Source organism: Colletotrichum aenigma (genome assembly GCF_013390185.1).
Source record: "Colletotrichum aenigma strain Cg56 chromosome Unknown KSG_Cg56_contig09, whole genome shotgun sequence".
NCBI lineage: Eukaryota > Fungi > Ascomycota > Sordariomycetes > Glomerellales > Glomerellaceae > Colletotrichum > Colletotrichum aenigma.
Window position 1 is genome coordinate 3,425,910 of NW_023500915.1, and position 20,052 is coordinate 3,445,961.

The 20,052-nt window shown below is 53.7% G+C and overlaps 4 protein-coding genes across 4 annotated transcripts; 3 read left to right on the top strand and 1 right to left on the bottom strand.

Moving 5' to 3' along the window:
- Positions 1-485: 485 nt before the first annotated feature.
- On the top strand, positions 486-2,254 carry FLD (Protein FLOWERING LOCUS D; the record flags this gene model as incomplete). The annotated part of the gene is made up of 3 exons (XM_037328838.1): positions 486-503; positions 699-1,284; positions 1,359-2,254. 3 exons carry the CDS (start codon positions 486-488, stop codon positions 2,252-2,254), a joined length of 1,500 nt encoding a protein of 499 aa, XP_037173485.1.
- A 1,952-nt stretch (positions 2,255-4,206) lies between these two features.
- ATG2 (Autophagy-related protein 2) lies at positions 4,207-10,527 on the top strand (the record flags this gene model as incomplete). Its single annotated transcript, XM_037328839.1, has 3 exons — positions 4,207-4,380; positions 4,452-10,460; positions 10,510-10,527. 3 exons carry the CDS (start codon positions 4,207-4,209, stop codon positions 10,525-10,527), a joined length of 6,201 nt encoding a protein of 2,066 aa, XP_037172854.1.
- A 2,547-nt stretch (positions 10,528-13,074) lies between these two features.
- Positions 13,075-14,278, top strand: GOLS1 (Galactinol synthase 1; the record flags this gene model as incomplete). The annotated part of the gene is made up of 2 exons (XM_037328840.1): positions 13,075-13,111; positions 13,254-14,278. 2 exons carry the CDS (start codon positions 13,075-13,077, stop codon positions 14,276-14,278), a joined length of 1,062 nt encoding a protein of 353 aa, XP_037172856.1.
- Positions 14,279-16,171: 1,893 nt separating this feature from the next.
- On the bottom strand, positions 16,172-19,622 carry CGCA056_v013597 (Vegetative incompatibility protein HET-E-1; the record flags this gene model as incomplete). Its single annotated transcript, XM_037328841.1, has 7 exons — positions 16,172-16,187; positions 17,032-17,739; positions 17,786-18,358; positions 18,419-18,443; positions 18,720-18,989; positions 19,045-19,237; positions 19,290-19,622. 7 exons carry the CDS (start codon positions 19,620-19,622, stop codon positions 16,172-16,174), a joined length of 2,118 nt encoding a protein of 705 aa, XP_037172855.1.
- Positions 19,623-20,052: the final 430 nt, after the last annotated feature.

Here is a 20,052-nt window from a genome sequence, read left to right on the forward strand (position 1 = left end):
AGCCGGGCTCATTGTACATATCAGTCAAAGACCCATGATCCCCTCTCCCCCTCTGCCAAATGCTAGCCGCTGGGAGCAAGACATTCCACCACGTTGCTCGTCATCCCCACATCCAGCCTGACCTCTCCCCAACCCCAAACTCCCCTTACGCTCCTTCTTTTGTCTCATCTGTTCTTGCTTTCGCCTGGATCTAACCGATCTCTTGTGACTTTATTTGGCCCTCTCACGGACTAGTGCCCCGGTGGCAGCATCTGGCTTAGTTTGGCGTCCCTCCAACTCTCCAGATCCTCCGGACTTGCTTCACCATATACCTTCTTCACTCACCAATCGCTTCTCTCGCATCTGCAACAATGGACGCTTACTCAGTTTCGTATCACAGCCCTTCAAACCGCAGCAGATCCCGCATTTACCAGGACCTTGAATCCTGTCGACTCCAAAGCCTCCTTGGAATCGGCCAAGAAAAGCTTCTACCCAGATCATTGACCATGGATTCATTTGCGCGGGTAAGTCTGCTTCTCGTCAACCACGTGCCTAACGTCGCTAGTGGGACGCTTCGGGCCGGGACCGCCCAATGTCTTCCTTGATGGGCAAAGCCGTCTTGACTCCCCTGTCCGTACCTGTCACACATCGGCGTACAATACGATGGCCGCTTGCTTGCTTGTTTCTTGCCAACGCACCCTGCTCATGACAAATTACAGCGCAAACAATCCGAGTCAGGCCCCAGACCACACATTGCGATTGTCGGCGCCGGCCTCGCTGGTTTGCGCTGTGCCGATATTCTCATCCAATATGGCCTGCTGGTAACCATCATCGAAGGCCGGACGCGCCTCGGCGGACGCGTGGTCCAGGATAAACTTCCCAATGGATACACCGTTGACCTGGGCCCGAACTGGATACACGGCACCGACGACAACCCCATACTTGACCTGGCCAAAGAGACAGATACCGCCGTCGGCAGCTGGGATCACCGGACTTACATGGTCGACGAGGATGGAATCTTGCTTGACCCTGCGGATAGCGAACACTACTCCAGCATCATGTGGGGCATTATCCAGGACGCTTTTCAACACTCAAACAAGAACACTGCCAGCATTCATCCCGACGAGAGCCTCTGGGACTTTTTCCAGGAAAGGCTGGTTGAGAAGATACCCGAAACGGCAGAGGATTACGCCAAGAAACGCTCCATTGTTCTTCAAGTTGCTGAATCTTGGGGCGCGTTCATTGGGACTCCGGTTCAGACCCAAAGTCTCAAGTTCTTTTGGTTGGAAGAGTGCATAGACGGCGGTAAGTGACTTTCCCTGGCAGAAGTCCCGCAAGGGTGGATAGTATCCTCAGAGCCAGGGTTGACTTTATTCGAGAAAACCTCTTTTGCGCCGGCACCTACGAGAAGATCCTCGAGCGGGTCGCGGAGCCGGTAAGACACAACGCGGACATCATGTACGATGCCCGCGTCACCAAAGTAGAGCTCAAGACGCCGGACCGCCTGAAACCAAGGGTTCACACCGATACCGGCCACGTACTCGAGTTTGACGAAGTTGTCATGACTGCCCCTCTTGGGTGGCTGAAGAAGAACCTGCAGGCATTCGACCCGCCCCTACCTGAGCGGGTTGAGCGCGGTATCAAGGCCATCGGGTACGGATGTCTCGAAAAGGTTTACATTACTTTCCCCAAGGCGTTCTGGCTCGCTTCCGACGACGCCGACGGCCCAAGGGTACAGGGCTTTTGCCAGTGGCTGGCCCCTACCTACTCTGCCAAATTGAACCCGAAGCGGTGGAACCAGGAGATTGTCGAGCTCGCGTCGCTGGGCCCGGACTCGCACCCGACACTGCTATTCTACATTTTTGGGGACGAGTCCAAGTACATTACGGAGGAAGTGGCGAAGCTGAAGACGATACCCGAGAGAAACTATTTCCTTTACGACTTCTTCAGGCCGTACTACTCCCGGATGCCGGGTTACGACGAGAGGTCGCCCGACTGCAGGCCCACGGGATGCTTGGCGACGGACTGGCTGCGCGACGATCTCGCAGGCAACGGCAGCTACAGTAACTTCCAGGTGGGACTGGAGGAGGGCGATAAGGACGTCGAGGCGATGCGCGAGGGCGTGCCGGAGGGCGGACTGTGGCTGGCCGGCGAGCACACGGCGCCGTTCGTCGCATTGGGCACGGCGACGGGTGCGTATTGGAGCGGTGAGAGTGTCGGTCGGAGGGTGGCTGAAGCCTACGGGAGGGCTAGTAGCAGCGCGGATCAAGAGTAGGAGACGCTAGAAGGACTCGGAAGAGAGAGAGAGAGAGAGAGAGAGAGAGAGAGCCTTGATAGAAAGAGATGGGCGGAGCCGTCCTCGGAGGTTGAACGTCTTCATGTGACCTTTTACTTCTACGTTCCCTTTTTACGGTTATTAGACTTGAATTTCTTCATGGGACGGTGGGTATGGACTGTTGGCCGCGTCTACTGAAAGATATACTTCATTCCGCAAAGCTCAACCATGTATGTAAGCACGGAAACTGAAATATAGAGCCTCCATCCCATGCGGCGTCAAACGGGCTTGAAGAAATCTTGTTTTATGGTGGCTAACTGTTGGCTGACAGGCGCAGAGGTTCATGTCAGTTGTGCGTTGGACAAAGAGGTTATCTGATCGATAGACGACGATTGGATGTCTCTGCATGCGTCATTCCGAGCACCTCATTGGCTGAGAGGGGAGGACTGATGTAGTGCAACAAAGCAGTATATACGGACAAGCAGAGCAACCAACCTGGCGTGTGTCTGGTGCTTGTGAGATTGAGCCAAACATCAACAACGCATGTTTATCATGCTCAGGTTTCGTCAAATCAAAAACCCAGTCAGGGGGAGGCAGATAGATTGTTGCCAGGTGTACGGCCAGCAACAGGGCTACCTAGCATGCAATGCTTCCGACACTTTACGCCGGAATGACGACTTGAGACAGCTGGCAGCCAGAGAGAGCGAAAGACACAGCATGAGTGGATGTGTCGGAGGAATCTGGACGGAGAGGAGGGAGGGTACGTACCGCGGAAAGGCGTGGCGTGGAGTGGAGGGCTCTATCGTGCTGCATCGCTCAGGTGGAACGGGTGCACGGTGCAGTGTACCAGCCAGGATAGCGCCTGGATCGCCATTCCACAGTGACCTTTCGCCGCCCCAGGTGCCCAGGAGGTACAGTCACAAGCCTGGCTGCCCCCAAATCAGAGGCCAAGCAACAGTTGCCAGCAGGGAATGAGTGCTTATCGATAAGCAACTCAAGCGGCAAGCCCCCCGGAAAGACAGGCACACCCCAGACAGAGAGTCAACTGACGAAGACCCCTGCACACCCTGTCGGTGACGTGAAGGCGGCCAGAGAGTCACGCGCTGTTAGAGCCTGAGGTGTGGGGGGAAGAGACAATCTTTAGTGCACCTGCTTGGCTTGCTCCATGCTTGTGTCTCCCATTCCGTCCATGACCGCCTTTGCCCCCCTCCCCCAAAACCCCAAGTCCTGTAAGGCAGTCGTCCCCATTCTGCCACCCGTCTGTCACTCATCACCAAACACTGCACTTCCTACGGTCCAAGCCACTCCATCTGCCTTAGGCTGGCTTTTTTTCTGGCTTATGCCTATCGTCCCGACCTTTGCCGTGCACTTCCTGCAAGGTACCCTGTTTTGCCTTTCTTTGCCGCCGTTGCTGCCTCCCAGCTTGATGTAGAAACTACACATCCTGAGGTGCATCATACAGTCTGACCTGTGCCTGGTTCTGTGTTACTCACCTACTATCAAGCCCATCTTATCCGGCATCGCCCTCTCTCGCCCTCTGACGACGCCCAACGATTTCTCGATACTTCTCTCTCAAGGCCCCCCGTAGCGAAACACTATCTTTGAATGACGAACGCACCATGAACTGTGTCCCCGCCTTGGGCCGGGTGTCTTCTGATAACACGGCGACTGCAGCCTCCAGCCCCCCAACCCGGTGAACCGCCCCACGATACCCGACTGCCCTGGTTGCCGTAGCCCCCAGCTGCAGCATCGCACCTGCCTTCCGAGGCCAATCTCGCCTTTCAAACCGCCAGTAGGCTGTCTACTGTACGGCAACAGCCGCCGTACACCCCTCGAAATACTCATCGTCCTCCAAAACCTCCCCGGACTGTACGCTCATCTCGAACCCGAACCCAATTCTCCCATCGAGAGCGTCCGGCCCGCGGTCGCGGAACGACCACGACCAGTCCAATATGGCTACCATATTCCAGAGCTTCCGGAGCTCGACTCTGTCGAAGCGCTTGCTGATATACGCCCTGCGGCGTCTCGAGCTGCTCGACGAGGAGACCCTGGACATGGAAAACCTCCAGTTCGCGCTGGGCAGGACAACGACAGCAGAGTTCAAAGATGTCGGAGTGCGCCTCAAGGTACGTTGATACGCCACCCGTGCGGGTTAGGAGCGATACCAGTAGGCTAACATGAAGTGCTCAACCGCCAGAAACTCGAGCACCTGTTGCAACTACCCGCCTCGTTCCAGATCCAAAAAGCAAAAGTCCTGAAGCTCAGCGTCACGATTCCCGTCGACTTTTATACGAGCCCCATCATTATCGAGATCGACGGCGTCGACGTCCGGTTGAAGGTTTCTACCAGTGGCGACGATACCAAGGCAAAGGCCGCCACGCCCTCGACCGACGACTCCAGACTGCCGAACACCGTGAACCTCGCCGAGTCCTTCCTCAACGAGGATGTGGCCCTGAAAGATGCCTCGCTGGCCGACGAGAAGCGGAGGCTGGAGGATGCCCTCGCCGCCGAGACGCAGGACCTTGGCGGCTCCATGGCCATGAGCGAAAGTTCCATGAGCGACGACGGGAGTCAGTTTGGAACGGGCCAGCCGCTGTCCTTGCCGGGCTTTCTGGCCGGCTTCCTCCAGGGAATTGTTGATCGCATCCAGGTACGTATTAGAGGCGTCACGTTTCAAATGGACGTCGAGGTCCCGGTCGAGCCGAACGCGACTGCGCCGGAGCTGGTCACTTTCGAGCTGGCCCTGGACCGCATCGATGTGGAGGGTGTCACCGCCGAGACACAGAACGAGGAGGGTGCCCCGGTTATTGCGCCCAAGGAAGGAAAACGTCAAGTCGCCTTGTCTAGGGTTCGGGCGTACTTGATATCAGAAGCGAACGTCTTTTCGCAATTTGCCCGCTCGCCATCGATTTCGTCGCCTGCTGTTTCCCAGTCGCCATCATTCAGCGAGCGGGGTGCCGCGTCGAGGCATGGTACCTTCCGACCCAGCATGCAAGACAGCTTTCTCTCTTCCACCTCGGACGAGCTCTCTGAGGTTGACGACGCTTTGTTGCAAGATAGCGAGGAGGCCTTCAACATCCCCTACGACTTCTCGAGTCAACCCGAAGAGCCGGCGGAGGAGGAAGAGACGAACACGCCGCGCGCGTCGATATATCAAGACTTCTCACCGCGCGGGCACGTGCCTGTTTCCCAATCTACAATCCTGGGCGATGATGATCGGGCTGCCCCGTGGGCCAGTTTCCAGCGAGAGGCGAGGTCAGAACCGTCGCAATCGACTGAGGGTATGCCTCCCATCGCATTTGCCGAGCCAGGAAACTTGGAGTCATCGCAGCATTCGAGCACCACCAGTCGCAGCTCTGGTCCCGCCGAGGAAGAGGATCTCGCGCAGTCGCATGTTTTCACCCACGAAGAGGCCGAAAGCATGTACATGAGCGCGTTCTCTCAGACCGAGGCCCAAAGTGCTGGGTCCCGTATGCCGGGAGGATGGGACGATCCCAGCCCTGAGACTTCCCCCGTGTTCAAGAAGGCAAGCCCAGTCTTGCGCCAGCCATCGCCGCCACCAGTCAGAGATGAAGGTGTAAAGGAGCCACCCAGCCCTGAATTCACAGACGCACCCGCACCGCCCCATCCCACGGCTTACCCCGCGGTCGGCGATGTTGAATCGGGATTCACTAGACATGAAGCCCAACGCTCGTCGAGAAGGAATTCTGAGGACGAAGGTGTTGCAGACGCCCGTGCCCCGGCCGATGATGTGGCAACGCCGAGAGGCCCGACGAGACTTGTGAAGGAAATCCTGTCTCTGAACACCATATCATTATACATCCCATCGTTACACCAGCACGTGCATGTCCCTACGGACGCACAAGCATCCGTCTTGAGCCAAGCTCCAGGATCGCCAGGCTTGGCGAGATCTGTGGCACCTCAGGTTCCAGGGGCTTTTTCCGTGTACTCCACGTCGCCGGGCATGAGATCGAGTGCCGCGCCCCGGTCGCCCGGTCTAGTCTTCACGGAGCCACAAAGCGATGGCGACGTTGAGGTTCACCTGTCGCCATTGGAAGTCCGCTTCGACGCTTCATTGGCATACTTACTCGCAGTCGTCGTTGGGAAGCTGATGGATGCCCTGAAGGGCACCGTCGCTACTCCTGCCCCGAAGACAACCACTACTACGGCGAAGTCATCGCAGGAGTCATCGATGCCTGACATCAAAGTGGTGTTTGAAAAGATTTCACTGCATTTCCTCCACCAACTTGGTGGTGTTGCTGACACCGCCGAAAGAATCTTTGGCTCTGGTGGATTGCATATGCAGCCGGAGATCCTTCTCCGTACAGAGCTTGAAAATCTCAGCCTATCTCTCAGTGCTGTCAAGAACTCCCTCGAAACAACAATTGACCTGGAAAAGTTTCGTTTTGGCTATGCAAAGGACGACATCATCTGCTTTGATCAAAGTTTGCAGATGCGAGCGTCTGTGATGGACAAGTTTCCCTCAGCCGGCTCCGATATATCGGTGAAGGTGATTAAATCGCCCAACTCGACTCGGACGGAAATTACAACATTGCCACTCTTGATACAGCTCGATCTGCAGAGGTTAGACGAGACGTTCAGCTGGTTTGGCGGATTGAGCAGTTTTCTTAACATGAGTTCCTCAATGACGTCGAGCGCGTCCCCCTCCGTCAAAACGCCGGTCCAACCAGCGCCTAAACCCCGGGGTGTTCGATTTGATGCTCCCATTAACCCGGACGACAAGTCGGCCGCTTCCGAGAACAAGATCGATATGAGAATCGGCGGTTTCAACCTGGAGTTGAAGGGCAAGGAGTGCAGCGTCGGCCTTGAAACAAGTGCTGTCAAGATGGTGAGTCGAGAGCTTGGTATCGGATTCGCTATCAGCAAGGTGCGCCTGGCGGGCCCGTACATCCGAAGGTCCAGAGGAGAGCCACCCATCTCGGCCGAGATCAGTGGTGTCAGGTTCGAGTACCTCGCGACGCCAAAGGACAAGGACCTCGAGCGCCTTCTGGAGCTTATTATCCCTTCCAAGGTCAAGTTCGACCAGGCGGACGACGAGATTATGGTGGACACCCTTCTCAGGCAAAGGCGCAAGGGCGCTGTCCTTCGCGTTACGTTTGACCAGTTCAACGTCAGAGTCGAGCGCATGCATCAGCTTAACTGCCTCCCCGCCCTGGGTGAAGAAGTCGCACGACTGGCGACGGTGGCAAAGTACCTCCCAGAGGACGACCGCCCTGGTGTGCTTCTATTAGCAGAAATCAAGGATCTCAGTGCGACCGTCGACATCGGTGGCAAGATCGGCACCATTAACGCCAACCTCAAGGGATTTGAGGTCGCACAGATTACGGTACCCTCGCTGGTGGCATTCGGCGTACACGCCATTTCCGTGAATCGCAACCATCGAGAGGACCTCGTGAGTTCATCAACAACGCTTCCTCCAGGCACACTCACCCAAGGCCCGGTTCTCATGGTTCGCATGATTGGGGACGAGATGGAGCCAGTGATCAAAATCAAGATGCGCGATGTTATAGTGGACTACCGGGTGCCAACCATCATGGATGTTCTCGGACTCGGCGAGGATGCCACTCCTCAAGATTTTGAAGCCAGCCTCGCGGCCTCAGTGGCCAACCTCGGTGAACAAGCTCATACAGCCCTGGCCGGCAAGAAGCCTCAACCTGCTCGACCTGCAGACCCTGCTCGACCCAATAGTAAGCCTATGACGGTCGACTTGGTTTTCCGCGATTGTTTGATTGGTCTAAACCCCTTGGGACTCCCCTCCAAGCTCCTCATTGCGTTGACAGATGCCCGACTTCAAGTGGTTCTGCCGAAGGACGTGGATACGACGGCGACGTTGGATCTCAGCAAGGCTTCAATTCTGCTCATTGACGATGTGGCTAACATAGGCGCGACCGCTTCCACTGTGAACCGTCGCCAATCGGCGGATATGTCGTCGCAACAAGTCTCGCGACTGGCTGCTCAAGGCTTCGTCAGCATTTGCTACATTTCTTCGGCAAAGGTCACTGTTAAGGTTACAGAAAGTGAGGAGGATGGTGAAAAGCATGTCGATGTCGACCTACGTGACGACCTCCTCGTTCTGGAGACGTGTGCCGATTCCACTCAGACCCTCATCACTCTCGCAAACGCACTGAAGCCACCGACGCCACCTAGCAAGGAGAACAAGTACAGAACCAAGGTCGTTCCAGTTCAGGACCTCTTGGCCTCGATATCTGCAGAGGCGTTCGGAAAAGCCGAGGGCGATTATGATTTTGACAAGGACTTTGGGCTCGCCCAGGAGCTCGGTGGCGACGAGGGATTTGACGTCGCGAGTGATGAAAGCGCATTGCATATCGATTCGCAATATTACGGGGACGCCGGTCCTTCGGATACCCTCTTTGACGCAGATGGCTCGGTCACATCAATCGGAACCACAACTCAAGATACCCACGACGGAGTGCTACTTACCAGCTTCAATGCCAGCGCATCCACGCACGTGTCAGACGACGGTAGTGATCTCGTTATCGAGGACAACTTCTTCGACAAGGGACCGGATATCGACGGTAGAGCCCAAATCTGGAACTCGTCAAAGAACACCTACGACCGAGCCCCGAAGGACCTCATCAGGAAGGCTCCTCTTCGAGTTTCGATTCGTGATGTCCACGTTATTTGGAACCTCTTTGACGGATACGATTGGGAACGCACTCGCAGTGTTATTAGCAAGGCCGTGCAAGATGTTGAAGAGAAGGCTTTTGAACGTCGCCGACGCTCGGAACGCATTGCGTTCGAGGAAGACGCGGAAGAAGACGAGACAGTAATCGGTGACTTCCTTTTCAATTCGATTTACATCGGTATCTCGACGAAGCAAGACCCCCGGGAGCTGGCGCAGATGGTCAACCAGGAGTTGAACGACAATGCGACCGAAACAGAGTCTCTTGCTACGACGGCCTTCACAACAGCAACAGGTCGGGCTGGCGGTGCACAGAGACCAAAGAAGCGGTTGAGACTCAACAGGAGCAAGCACCACAAGATCACATTCGAGCTTCAGGGCGTCAACGTCGACCTGATTGCTTTCTCCCCCGACTCGGGGGAGACCCAGAGCTCCATCGATGTGCGCGTGCAAAACCTGGACGTCTTTGACCACGTCCCGACCTCGACGTGGAAGAAGTTCATGACATACGATCAGGATGCTGGCGAACGGGAGATGGGTACCAGCATGGCTCACTTGGAGCTTCTGACCGTCAAGCCCCAGCCGGATCTCGCGGCGTCTGAGATGGTATTGCGAGTGACGCTTCTGCCCCTGAGGCTTCACGTTGATCAAGACGCCCTGGACTTCATCACCAGATTCTTCGAATTCAAGGACGATAACGCTCCCGTGCACAGCTCACCCAGCGATATTCCATTCCTCCAACGTGTCGAGGTGCGCGACATTCCGGTCAAGTTGGATTTCAAGCCCAAGCGCGTCGACTATGCCGGACTCAAGTCGGGTCGAACCACCGAGTTTATGAACTTTATCATTCTGGACGAAGCTCGCTTGACTTTGCGTCACACCATCATCTACGGCGTCTCTGGCTTCGACAGGATGGGCAAGATTCTCAACGATATCTGGATGCCGGACGTCAAGGGTACTCAACTCGCTGGTGTTCTCGCCGGTCTTGCACCCGTCAGAGGCATCGTTAACATCGGCAGCGGGTTCAAGGAGCTGATTGAGGTCCCGATCAAGGAGTACAAGAAGGACGGGCGCATTGTCCGTAGCATCGGCAAGGGCGCCGTGGCCTTTGCGCGCACGACGGGAACTGAAGTGATCAAGTTCGGTGCCAAGCTGGCTATCGGAACGCAGTACGCCCTCCAGGGTGCCGAGGGCTTGCTCAACAAGCCGCAGACCGATAACACGTGGGAGGACGCCGATCTTGATCCAGAGGAGAAGAAGCAGATCTCCCTGTACGCAGACCAGCCTACTGGCGTGATTCAAGGTCTCCGCGGCGGATACTCGAGTCTTACGAGGGACTTGAATATGGCACGCGATGCCATCATTGCGGTGCCAGGCGAGGTTATGGACAGCTCCAGCGCGCAGGGTCTCGCAAAGGCAGTCTTGAAGCGAGCTCCAACCATCATTTTCCGGCCTGCCATTGGGGCCACGAAGGCTATTGGCCAGACTCTGATGGGCGCGACGAACAGCTTGGATCCGCAGAACAGACGGAGGGCGGAGGAGGTGAGTACTCCGGGAGCCTATTTCAAAATCATTGCTAACATTTGTCCAGAAATACAAGCGGCACTAGATTCCACAGCTTACAAGCACACGCACACGATACACCAGATACCAATACGGTGGTTTTACTTTGTTCAAGGAGCTCAGGTTTCACCCACCCAATACGACTGCATGAGACTGCATCATAGACTGGCGAAGGAGGTTTCTCGATCTATTTTCTCGACTTTTACAATGGGCTATGGATGTCACAGAATGCAAAGCAACGCAGGTCACAGAAAAGAAGCGTAATCATGAATTATACACAACAACACTTCTCTTCGAATGGACATGTTCACAAACCAAAACGTTGGCCTTGACGAAGGTGGGGGATGGTGGACGGATGGATGGATACCAGCAGGAAAGGCACTAGGTTCCTTCTTTTCCTCTTTATTTTTCAATGTTGCTCGCAGATAGTACAAAGGGCGGAGTCGTCGGACTTTGTTTGCCTCGAAAAAGGCAGTTTAGGCGTTTCAAACCACAGTTTATTTCAAACAGAAACGATCGCACAAATCAGAATCTGCAGCTTCCAGTTTGCGAACAAAAAACGGCTTATCAAGCAAAGTTGGTTGGTAAGGACGGAGTGATGATGCTTTGATTGGCAAAGCGGACTCGGGTGTTTCTAGGCGCCGGGATCTCGGAAACCGATGAGTGGGTGCCCCACATCCACTCTTGGCCCTTCGCTGTCGCTTCTTCGCCCTGGTCTACTTGGACTCCCCCCTACAGTTGTTTCTTCCATGAAGAAGTCTCGTGTCCGTTGCTGGTAAGAATAATATCGCTCACCTCTTGGTCATTATTATATGTTGTCCGTACTTGGTTCCCTTTCTCGGCTGTGCGTTGCTGCATGTAGTTACCTCGGGGCTTCACACGCGCGCGCTCGCGCGATTTCCCATGGATGCCGGGTTGTTGATCACGTCAATGACAAGCTGCACGTTGTGCAGCTCTGCCGCTGGCTGTGGTTGGCTCGAGCTGCTGTGCAGTGTGCAGCCTGCAGCTGTCTTAGCTGGCAGGGCCCCCGTCGTCCGATCTAAGATGTTGCAGGGGAGCACCCCGCCGGATGATTTCGCAAAACAAAAGAGGCTTTTATTTTATTTTATTTTTTATGTGCTGTATTCTGTGACTGTTCTAAGGCCCAGCACGAAAGACGCGAGCAGGCAGGGCGAGATTTCTAGGGCTGCAGCTGAGATGTCCGGGGTCACTTGAACAATCTTACGTGTTGCGGACCATGACATCCGGATGGTTACTTGATGGGCGGACGGGAAGAAGGGCTCGTTCGTTTCCTGAGTCGTGAGAGTTATCCAGGGTACCTAGAGCCGGCGACAACCGTTGCCATTCTCGGCGTATCAGAGGAACTCTGATATAGTCGTCCGCCTCGTCTCCGCCTATCACGACCGTCGCGACCGTCACGGTGTCAGCTCGGGGTTTCGTTCCTATGACTCTCTGCCCTGGTGGTGGTCCCATTTTGGTGAACGCTCTCCATGCCGTGTAGAGAAGGAGGTTAACGGGGCGTAGGCGGGCGGGCTTTGACAAATGGCAACTCTGGCAATCTCTCATTCCCAAGTGTCTTGAGTCCTTATCCGTTCCGATACGAAGAAAGAGAGAGATATCCTGTCGGCGGGGAGATAGATACACTGACTTGGTTACTTGTAGGGATACCTAAGTGCAAGCCCCAGCCCCCCTACCCATCGTCCCCGTTCCTGTCCGCTGTCCCTCCCCGCCGGCCCGCTGTCGCAAATGCGCCTTTGCTGCTTTCGCATTTTCTCCATTTGCAGCGCCGCCGGCTGGCCACAGCTCCTGGTGCTCCCCTCCCAAAAAGTCCGATGTAGCAAATATGATGGCGTCATCGGCGTTCCGGCCGATCGGAATCTCTCGCTGGTTATCAGCCTTTTTTTTTGGTTTCTTTCACCTGAAGACGGGACAGCCCCAAAGCTACGCGCAACCCGCGCGGACCCTTACCTAGTAGCTGGAGGGAGCAAAAATTCCCGTAACCGTACCGCGCGCCCTTTGAGGGTCTCTTCACAGAGTGGGAGGGAGGGAGGGGACAGGACCTAAGTTACTTTTGGGATCGGATGGGGTTTAGTTGACGCTACGACTCGTGTCGCATTTCTCATCTTTCTCGTGTGCTACTTGCTGTATAATTCCCCATTTTCGTCGAATGCTGATTTCCCCATTCCCCGGCCTTAAAGTTTTCCGGATCTGGTCGTTTCTTACCTTACCTTGCCTTACCTACCTGTCATCGTCCCTCCCACCCCTTGGCCTTGACTTCCTTCTTGCATCTTTACACATTCTTGTTCATCAGGCCGCATCTCGTGAGAAGGAACGTGTTCTTGTGTGTGTGTGTGTGTGTGTGCGTGTTACTGTCTCCCGGCGTGCGCAGACGGTCCCGTTGTTATCAATCTCGTCATTACCTGCTCTTTTGGTCACCCCGCCTCCACCATCGGAACCTGCCCCGCCGTGTCGCGCGCGCGCATCGCAAAGTCGCAAGCTGTCGCAAACCGAGCTCTGAAGCTGAAGCTCAAGCTCCGAGGCCAAGATCGCATCTTCAAGACGTGATCCTCCTACCATCACCACGACCGCAAACATGTCGGACGGAAAGCGCGCCGTTGACTCGGACAAGGGTTCGTCTCTCACTCTCACTCTCATCCCTCACACAACCAGATTCATAACGAACAACCCTCATCCTCAAAAGAGGCTATCCGCAACAACACAGAGCATACTCTCTCACTATTGATCCCCTCAAAAGCTAACAAGCATACCCAGTCTGGACGACCCTCATCACCAACCTAGACTACCTCTCCGGCCTCCTCACCCTCCACCACTCCCTCCTCAAGTCCGGCTCCGCGTACCCCCTCGTCGCGCTCTACACAGACACCTTCCCGGCCGAGGGCCTCGCCGCCCTCGAGCGCCGCGGCATCCCCGCCCAGCGCATCGAGTACCTCCTCCCGACCGCCGGGCGCGACTACTCCAACGACCCGCGCTTCTACGACTGCTGGAGCAAGCTCACCCCCTTCAGCCTCGACCAGTACGCCCGCGTCGTCCAGCTCGACAGCGACATGCTCGTGCTGCGCAACATGGACGAGCTCATGGAGCTCGAGCTCGACGACGGCGACTTCGCCGCCGAACACACCCCCGCCGAGCTCATCGGCGCCTCGAAGCGCGTCGACGCCGAGAGCGGCTACGGCTCCGGCGAGGACGGCAACGGCAGCGAGCTCTCCGCCGCCGCCGGCAAGCGCAACCCCAGCGTGCGTGTCTTCGCGGCCGGCCACGCGTGCGTCTGCAACCCGCTCAAGAAGCCGCACTACCCCAAGGACTGGACGCCGGAGAACTGCGCCTTCACGACGCAGCACGGCACCCCCGAGGAGGCGCAGCGCGTCGGCCCGGACCCCGTGACGGCGAGCCCGCTGGGCTTCATGAACGGCGGGCTGCAGGTGGTCAACCCGTCGAAGCGGCTCTTCCGGCAGATCGTGCAGCACATGGAGCAGGGGGCGATGGACATGGACTTTGCGGACCAGAGCCTGCTGTCGGAGCTGTACCGCGGGCGGTGGGTGCCGCTGCCGTACGTGTACAACGCGCTCAAGACGCTGCGGTGGGAGGGGGTACACGACGAGATCTGGAGGGACGCGGAGGTGAAGAATGTGCATTATATCCTGGCGCCGAAGCCGTGGGACGAGGTGGATGCGGAGGGCAACTGGACTGGCAAGGAGGAGAGTCATCGGTGGTGGGTCGATTTTAACAATGATCGCAAGGCGTCGGAGAGGGCTATTGGGGTTCATGACGGGTTTTGAGGCTTTGGACATGGTCCTTTGTTGTTAGTAATGATGGGCTTCTTTTGATGGGATGTGGAAGAGAAGATAATGGGGAAAGGAACACATTGGAAAGACGATTTAGACGGGATAAGGGATGTTGAGACGATGTCCTCGTGGACTATTTGAGATAATACCCAGGTATTAATCATGCTGCAAGAAAAAAGATGTTTTTGCGTTATTGGACTGGAAGGTGTGGTATAAATTCTCCGTATCTACATGTTGTGATGATTTCCGGCAGCAGAATCATGGTCACTGACATCAGCCATGCAACAGACACTGCGTCTAGACAGTGTGTGGGCGCTGAGAATATAGCCAACAGGGCGCATACCATGCGCTTCATTGTGACATGTGAGACGTTCCTGTCCACCCGTTCTATCCACTGTGTATTACTGGGGAATACTCACGTGTTGGCTGGTAGCATTCTGGTCATAGTTGTGAAGACACGCCCGCACGCAACACGTGTGAACCAAAAGCCAAGTCTATGACAGGTACCCGGCGGCGAGAGCGCTCACATACATTTGTTTGTAGAGTAAAAGCCATAGTTCCAACAACGACTATATAGTCGTTTGTGTCTGTCAGGGAGCCACATTCAAGGCAAGGCATAGCAAGGCTTCATATCCCCTTCGAGTCTATAAGTTTGGGCTCATCCAGTCCGTGTCCAATGACTCCAACAATCAATAGCTCTGTGGCATCGGCTCCTTGATTGAATCTGCCACTCGGCGCCGAGATCAACTGGGATATCAGAACAATCTTTAGGGAGTTTAGCAGAGCCTTTCGTTTAGGAGATGGCAAGACTACCTACCAAGCAATCGTTAAACCAGTACCAATGTCGTCCTTCACCTCTGCTCGGTGAATATAACAGGATGTATTTAGACCCAACTCAACTGTGTCATGTTTCGTACGTCTGTCTTTTGATATTTGTGGTGTTGTCAGATCCTTAGAAACGGCTATACTCAGACTAGACGTGTGACCCCTGCGATACTTATTGCTGGGAGAATACCAACCCAGTGATTGTTCTATTTATGCTTCACGACAGAATTCCAACTTGGCAGTCTGAAGCCATGCCTATCAGCCTAAGTGCCAACCACTCTGAAGTTGCAAAGGCCTCTCTCATCCGGTGGTAAACGTCACGCAAGGATTCTTTCAAACAGTCTCGCCAGACCAGAACTTACTCAGAAACGTATGTGCCATTACCAAATAACCCAAAATGCAATGGGAATATTCAAGGTAATAAGGGTTCAGTCTCTCAGTTCTACAAGGTCCACAATTTGGATGGTCTGCGCACCCATTTCATGAACAAACTCTGCATGGGTTGGCGGGTTTTGAGTGATCATCTTCAAGCGCCGACGGCACCGTATCTCTAGATATTAGCAGTATGAGTCTCAGCGTAAGTCTCAGCTTCTCGCCTCTCTCTACTCATCACTACCAGCTGGCCAGTTTTCTTCGGCTTCAGGACGGCCCCCAGGCGGCAAGCTGCGAAGAAGAAAAGTTAGAAGGGAAGAAAGATTCGCTACAGACGAGCAACAGATTGCTAGACCTGACATCTGTTCTCAGTATCAACGGGTTGCTTTATTGCCGGTTGTCTACCACGATTCCCGCTTCAATCTGCGAGACTGAACTGAGAACTCTTGTGATGATCAACGAGGGATTCGGTGGTAACCAGCAGAGACTCAATTCTGTCGAACACTTGAACCCAGCGTTCTGACTTCCAATAGCCATTATATCTACGGTCATCATGGCTAATTTGAACACACTGCCAACCTTTGCAACTCTGAGGACGAACGAGATCCCGTCCGTGGACAAATAAGAACAATTATCGGGCTCCTGCAGCTCTCAGTCGCTCCACAACCTCGATGTGGCCCGCCTCTGATGCTACTCGTAGAGCAGTCTGCCCAAATTCAGAAGGGTTAGCATTAATGTCAGCCCCCGCAGAAAGTAACCGCTCTACAATATCAACACCATGCGCTGAAGCGGCTTGTAAAGCAGTCCGTCCATGTTTAGAAGGGTCGGCGTTTACGTTGGCCCCCGCAGAAAGTAACCGCTCCACAACTTCGATGTGGCCACCTTCTGAAGCTGCTTGTAGAGCTGTCCGCCCACTCTCATGAGCAGGATGGGCATTAATGTTGGCTCCTGCGGAAAGCAACAGCTTCACAACATTAATATGACCACATCCTGATGCTGCTTGTAGAGCAGTCCGTCTATAGTTAGAAGCGTTTACGTTATTGACGTCAGCTCCCGCGAAAAGCAATAACTCCACGACATTGATATGACCACGTTCTGATGCTGCTTCTAATGCAGTCCGTAGAGAGTTAGAAGCGCTTGCGCTAATGTTGGCTCCCGCGGAAAGTAATAACTCCACGATATTGACGTGACCAACACCTGAAGCTGCTAGTAGTAGATCTTTCAAGTCGATCCTAGCCGCATGAGTACTCTCGAGTAAAGCGCTCGCCAATTCCACATCACCATCAGTTGCACAGCTTTTTAAGACCCCCTGTATGTTTGCATCATCTATCTTGCCAAGACGTCCAAGGTATCGGATGAGAGCAAAATGACGGTTTGCGAAACTCCAAGGCAAGATGTTGGAGTTTAAATCTCCTGGCTCTTCTTGGTTCAACCAGGGTAACTCTGCCAGACCATGATTTTGAGTGATAATATGCTGCCATATACCCCATGTCGAGGACGTACGATGCCTGAATCGAGTGGTGTGGGAAATCCAGTGTACTGAAGCGTACTTGATAAAAGGATAATGGACTTGTAGCGTGTTTATAGCTTTTGCATCGTCCGACCTGTTGTATGTAGCCAGTATTCCAGCCGGGTCAGTCTCAGCTTGGACACTCTTGCGCATTGTGATAACGGCGCTACTGATTGACTTGGGCAGGTTCCATGAGTTCTTCAATGCCGAATGAGCCATACTGGTTGGGTGGATTTTGACTGGTTGCGACCGTCGCGTGATTGTTGTCACAAAGTCGCTGAAGTTCAGGTAGGTAACGCAAATTTCACCAGCATGATGATCGGCATCCTCTGGCTTGAAATGAAACTCCGCGTAGTCGGGTCCCGATGATCCCTCGACGATGAACTTGTGAACTGCCTTGTGGGCAAACTCTGCAGTTCTCGATTCTTCATCAACACGGACGAGATTTTCGCACCACATCGGCAGACGGTCTATACCATTGACTAGCTGTCCCGGATTGGAGGATGGTTGGCGGACTTTCATAGAGATGGCTTCACGGAGCTCATCCAGTGTCAAGGGGCGTTTCGCTATAGCAATCCATTGAAAGGCTTTGTTTGCGATTGCAGATTTGCCCTGCTTCATGATGCGATGGAGGGCTTTGCTCAGCGTCTCAGTCAAGGTCTTTGGAAGACGTTCCACGGCGTCTTTTATATCGTCGTCGCAGGTTTGGGCACAGATTTCATCTAATAGGAAAGTAACCCAGAGAAACCTCATCCGTCAGTAAGTAGCATAGAGTACAGTCATTATCAACTTACATTCCGTCCGCACGATTAATAAGAGCCTGCCTGATATCATCAACAATAGATTGGTCTTGAACCATAAGATCTCCGTTCTGCTGTCTTCTTTGGAGTGTCTCTTGAACAAAAGTAGCAATGTCGATCTTGGCCTCCGGAGATGCCATCGAAACTATCTCAATGGTTGGAATTTGGTCTCTAAGTTCGCCCGACATGCTTTCACGGCCAGAAACGAAGACTCTTAAGCGCGACCCGCAGGCAACTGAGACCAGAGAATCGAGGAGCGCCCGTCGTTCTGCCGGCTCAAACTCATCTAGTGCGTCGATAAAGATATAGAATGTGTCAGACTGGTCGATTGCCTGTCGAAGAAGCGATGTTAATTCGCCCAGCTCTGAGGAGGGTTTCCGATCCAGCTCTGTTAGGCGTGCTTCCCAATCGCTAGACAGTCTCACTGGGTCGAGTGACTGTCGGATAATCGACCGAAGTGTAGCCTCTGCAGATAGCGATGTCTGATCTGCGAAATGAGGGAAGAAGAATGTGACATTTTCTCTGGCCCTACGCTCGTGCGCATAAATATGTTCGACGGCACTTGCACTTGAAGTAGGGTCAATAGCTGCCATAGTTAAAGGGTTTTCCAATTAAGATTTAACTTACGTGAGGACTGTCTTGCCAGATCCAACTATTTTGAATTAGTAAAGTTGAAGTTATTCTTCATTTGACGTACTTTTGCCTGAACACCACAGCCATGGCGAAGAAAGTCCTTCCTCCCATTGAGTAAAAGCATTTGATTGGAAAATCCATTCTACAGTTTTAGGGTGCCTTAGTTTGCAGGCTTTCTTGAAATGTGTAAGGTAGTCGTAAGACGATAATGAGTTGAGAAGCTGACGACGGCTTTGCGCTACAAGTCTGTCAGCCTATTTTTCAGCATTATTTGCAGCTATGAAGAGCGACTTACCCGCTCGACGGATATCTTGCTGAATCTGGTCATTCTTGATTGTGTCGAGGTCGCTTCCTACTCGTGAGAATAACTGCCTGACCTTATGCCTCTCTTTAGATGCCGCTTTCCTCTCCATTTCCTGGAGTCTTTGGTCCTGGTGGTCGGCCCTCGCTTTTGCAAGTTTGATTTCTTGCTTTGCCTCAAGGCCGCACCTTCGAATCATTTCTAGGTCAGGGTTGAACTCCTGCTGAAATGACTTCAAGAACGCGTTTCGCAGATGTGTTTGCCCTGCATCGGGTTAGCGATGTTTAGTTAACGTACTAGAAACTATGGGTTTACTTACAAGGTCGTTGTATTGCTTGGATCACATGCTTGCAGCAATAGATAATTGATGCGTTGAAATCGCAGACAGCCTTCTGCAACCCAGGCGAGTTCGGAAACAAGGCTTGGTACTGAGCAAATCGGGGGCAATCTCTGGAAAATTGCATGAAGAGGTCTGAGACTCGTTCATAGTACGAAGTGAAGTTTAGAACCACCTAACCAAAGTTAAATTGTCTCTAGTATGTAGTAGTAAAGATCTTGCTGTACCTGCATCGTCAGCTTCACGCTCCCCCAGACTAGCGCAGCAATCTCCGGGTGCGAGGAGATAAAGGTGTCTATGATAACAGAAGAATCGCGGACATATTGCAGGACTGATATAAGTCGGGTGCCCTTGTTGGGAGAGTTTCGCTGAGTGGTGGACCAGTCTAGCTGGGCTGTGAAAACGAGCGCAGCGTCAGCATCAGGGATACCTTTGAGTTTGTCGAGGTCTGAAAGCTGATCATCGTTTAAAGTCTTCCGGAACTCGCTGACTGCATCTTGTAGGCCCTTTGTAGGTGTGACCTGCGATGTTGCGGAAGAAAACTTTGTAGCTAGTTCCATGGTAGTTGCTGGCCTTCGATATGCGCAAGTTCACGTTGGAGGTTGGAGGGTAGAGGAGGCTTATGATGCTTGTCAGAGCGGGGTAATTGGCCAGATGCATGCTCGCCTAGCCTAGATATGATAGAAAGAGCACAGCCTGATTTTGACCACCCTTGGGTTTTTTTGGCCCTTGTTTTAACGAATAGCGAGTCTTGTTGGCGACTCGATTTGGAAGATAAACCAGAGGTTTTCGCCGATCTCTTGCACTGCAGTTCACTCATACAGTTCACTCACACAGCAACGAACACGAGAACGTATTCCATGACATCAAATGACAGAATTCGAGTCTGAAAGTTGCGAGAACTGAGCTTCATTGGTCTTCATGATGCCATGCCGTAGATGATTGGAATAAAGTAGAGCCTGGCCAAGAGAATTAGTGCTGAAGCCAATA